The 3551-nt window shown below is 36.8% G+C and overlaps 1 protein-coding gene across 1 annotated transcript; it reads left to right on the top strand.

Moving 5' to 3' along the window:
- The first annotated feature begins 235 nt into the window (after nucleotides 1–235).
- On the top strand, nucleotides 236–1495 carry LOC143546230 (protein LURP-one-related 8-like). Its single transcript, XM_077037936.1, has 2 exons — nucleotides 236–582; nucleotides 1012–1495. The coding sequence occupies exons 1-2, from the start codon at nucleotides 340–342 to the stop codon at nucleotides 1357–1359; spliced, it is 591 nt and encodes a 196-aa protein (XP_076894051.1). The 5' UTR covers nucleotides 236–339; the 3' UTR covers nucleotides 1360–1495.
- The last annotated feature ends 2056 nt before the right edge of the window (nucleotides 1496–3551 follow it).

Here is a 3551-nt window from a genome sequence, read left to right as displayed (position 1 = left end):
TAATCGCTAGTCCTCACCCCACCGCCCGACTAGCGACTAGCGATTTTTACAACACTGCTTGGAGGGACGTTCAAACAATGTTGATGTATAAGAGAAGAGAACGTGTTAAGTGTTTCGTCCGTGAGTAATTCGTCGCTATCCGTTGTCCATGAACGTCATTGATGATTATCTTATAATTTTTTTAACTTATTCAACGGCCATATGATTTATCTTTAACTTATTATTTAATTTAATATAAAATAAAAAATGTTTGTGTAGGCTATAAGACCCTCTCTTCCTCATCTATCCACCTGCAACTTGATCAACTTTCTCTTTACCTCTCACACAAACAAAAAAAATATGGCTAAAATATACCCTAACGCGGTTGCTCCTCAAACACGGCAACCGTTGTCCGCGGTCACGGACGGTCCCCTTGTACTCACCGTTTGGAAGAAGTCTTTGCTCTTCAACTGCTACGGCTTCACCGTATACGATTCCAACGTTGATCTCGTCTTCCGAGTCGATAACTACACTGCTGGAACCAAGTCCGAGATCGTCCTCATGGACGCCTCCGGACATTCACTTCTCACCATCCGCCGAAAGGTAATAAGTAATAACATGTTTGTTTTATTCACCGAATAATAATGTTTTGACCCCAAAAATAGTTTTGCTATTTAAAAGCGCTTATCTGCCCTTAAAAGAGAAATCAATGAAAACCTGGCAACAAGTTGAGTCGCTTTAAATAGCATTAACTGAGTTTTGCTATTTAAAAAGCGCTAGCTGCACAACTTGTTTACCTCTCATTTCATTAAGTGTGTTTACATCGAAATGATTGACAAACGGGCAACAAGCTAGTGCTTTTAATAGCATTAATAACTATTAAAAGCTCTAGCTGTGCAACTTGTTTGTCTTTCATTGATTTCGTATTGAATGATTAATGGAAAATAAGTTGCCCAGTTACTGCTTTTAATAACATTAATTTAAAAATTTTATTTTACCGAATTAACTTATTTGTTATACAATTTTCAACAGAGGTTAAGCCTACTGGACAATTGGCTAGTATACGACGGAGATGCGACCGTGAATCCTCTGTTCGCGGTGACGAAAAACGTGAATCCGTTAAACACGAAATCCCTAGCTCACGTGAGCAGCACGGGATCAAAGACTAAGAAAGTGATATACGAGATTGAAGGATCATACACGCAAAGGTGTTGTTTTGTTTACGACGACAAGCGGCGGTGTGTGGCGGAGATTAAGCGGAAAGAGGCGGTGGGAGGTGTGACGTTCGGTGGAGATGTGTTCCGTTTGCTCGTGCAGCCTGAGATTGATCCGACGGTTGCAATGGCGCTTGTCGTAGTCCTCGATCAGATGTTTGTCTAGCCGTAAATTTCAACTCGATTAAAGTCAGGGCTTTGGGCTTGGTTTTTTCGTTTTATATAAAAGATCAAGCTCTTTCACCATAATGAAGTTTGATTTGTAAATATGATTCGGTTCCTTAAATAGTTTTTACAAAAGTTAAGGGCCGAATGACGATCTCATATATTTTTATGTTTTTATTACTATCCTTATGTGGTAGAGATAAGGCTGTCTACATCTTACCCTTCTCAAACCCTACTATAGCTTTGCTATTGGTGAGATATACTGAGTACGATGATTTATTATACTATCCTAGACCCTATTAATAGCGTTCATGTTGGCAGGAAATATACCCTATGGTGGTGTTTATTTAAATTATTATATATATGATTTATGAGCCTAAATTGTAAGGTGGATTTTCAAACGATCCAAGGGCCAAATTAACCGACTTTCTTTAGTTTATAAATATTTGGGTGTTCGATGTTATCTTTTATAACTTGGAATTGAAGTAAATATAAATACGTATGCATTCACCATTTTTTATAATGTGAGAAGATTTGAGTTGATATCTAAGCTTTCTTTAAATAGCGTGACAACTTACATGACGTGTTAATGTGAAATGCAAAAGTTTAGGATGATTTGGTTTTGTCCTTAATAATCAAGAATTTGAGGTTTAGAATGATTTGGTTATCTTTAAAAATCAAGAATTTGAGGTTGATGTTTTGTAAGGGCAAGATTTTCCGATTGTGATATTGAAGCGCAATTAGTGGTTTTGAAAGCAACAAAACAACGGTTACGTGTAGGTGGTTGGTATCTAGAAGGGTTTTCTAGAAGTGTGACTAATTGATTTGAGCGTTTCCATAATCTTCTTCTGTTTGAAGAAATAATGGTCGAGATATCTTTGTTTGAAGCTTTGAGGCATGCTGATAATCACGTGTGTGTTGATATTGAGAACGAAAATTAATTCCATGATAATATTCCAATGTGTTAATATCAAGATAAGTAGCTAGTCAAACTTTTGGTTGTCCGTTGGCTTAAAAGAAAACAGTTGTGTTTGGCTTGAAAGAAAACGGTTTCAATTTGGTGTAATGTTCCGCACATTTTTGCGTTAGTATTCGGGATATTTTTGAGTTATTTAAATTATCTCTACTATATTTAGAATTAAATGAAAAAAAACAACTATAGTTTTACATTATAAAATGCATGTTCGGTTTCCATTTAGAATTGGGTGGAAAAAAATAACAAAGAGTTTTACATTATAAAATGCATGTTGGTTTTAATAAATGCACCACTTAAGACATAATTATATATTAAACCGAAAATGTCTCATTCCTTAGGTTGCTGAAACATAATTTGCTCAACGGTTATGGTTTTCTCAAATAACTACCTTTTTAAGCGTAAAACTAATAACCGCCACCCCCTCCAAATCTATAAATACATCCTCATATTCTCATCATCCCTTACCATGGTGAACGTGTCATCATCTTCTGCACCACCGCCAACTTATTTACTTCCCGTCACCGTCACAGCAAACGAATGTTGGTCGGGTATGGCCGCATCACCGAAAAGCCTCAAGACACCGAACCATAAATCATAAATGATCCCCACTGCCGGAGGATGACAGAGAATGTTAAATGCCTTCAGTGCCGTTTTGAAAGGAGACGTCGGTTCGGAAAATTGTACCGTGGTTGAGTAATACATAAATTCAATCTCAAAGTCTACGGAGTGAATTCGCCGGTGGTTGAGGGTTATATATACAGGGTATTAGACGGTGGGGGAAGTGGTAGTGACGGTTGGAGGAGATGCATAGTCGGAGTCGGAAAAAACGCAACTGTTTGCAAATTTCTGATATAACCGTCTCTTTGCATGCGTATGATTAGGAATGACTGATCCGTGTTTAAATTTATAAATGAGTTCAGGGACGAAGATCGATGGCATTGGGAAGTTGGGGTTCGGAATACATTCAAATATAAGTTTGATCCTTATTATAGTTTGATGGATTCATTTTAGCCCACATAAAAATTAAAATCACTACATATTTTAAATTATTAAACCGTAATAAAAAAACGATGGTCACCGGGGTGTGCCACAACCGTGGTTCTTTATTTTGCGTTCATATGGTATATAGTTTTCGTTTTTCATTTAGGCTACGCCTTATTAATTTCAACATCACAAAATCCAATTTGATTATATTTCTAGTCTAAGTTAGTAAGTTT

Source organism: Bidens hawaiensis, unplaced genomic scaffold (genome assembly GCF_021521415.1).
Source record: "Bidens hawaiensis isolate Kalapana, Puna unplaced genomic scaffold, B.hawaiensis_p1.1 tig00014295_1, whole genome shotgun sequence".
Taxonomy (NCBI): domain Eukaryota; kingdom Viridiplantae; phylum Streptophyta; class Magnoliopsida; order Asterales; family Asteraceae; genus Bidens; species Bidens hawaiensis.
Note: the sequence above shows the minus strand (reverse complement) of the source record. Positions and strands in the feature narration are given on the sequence as shown.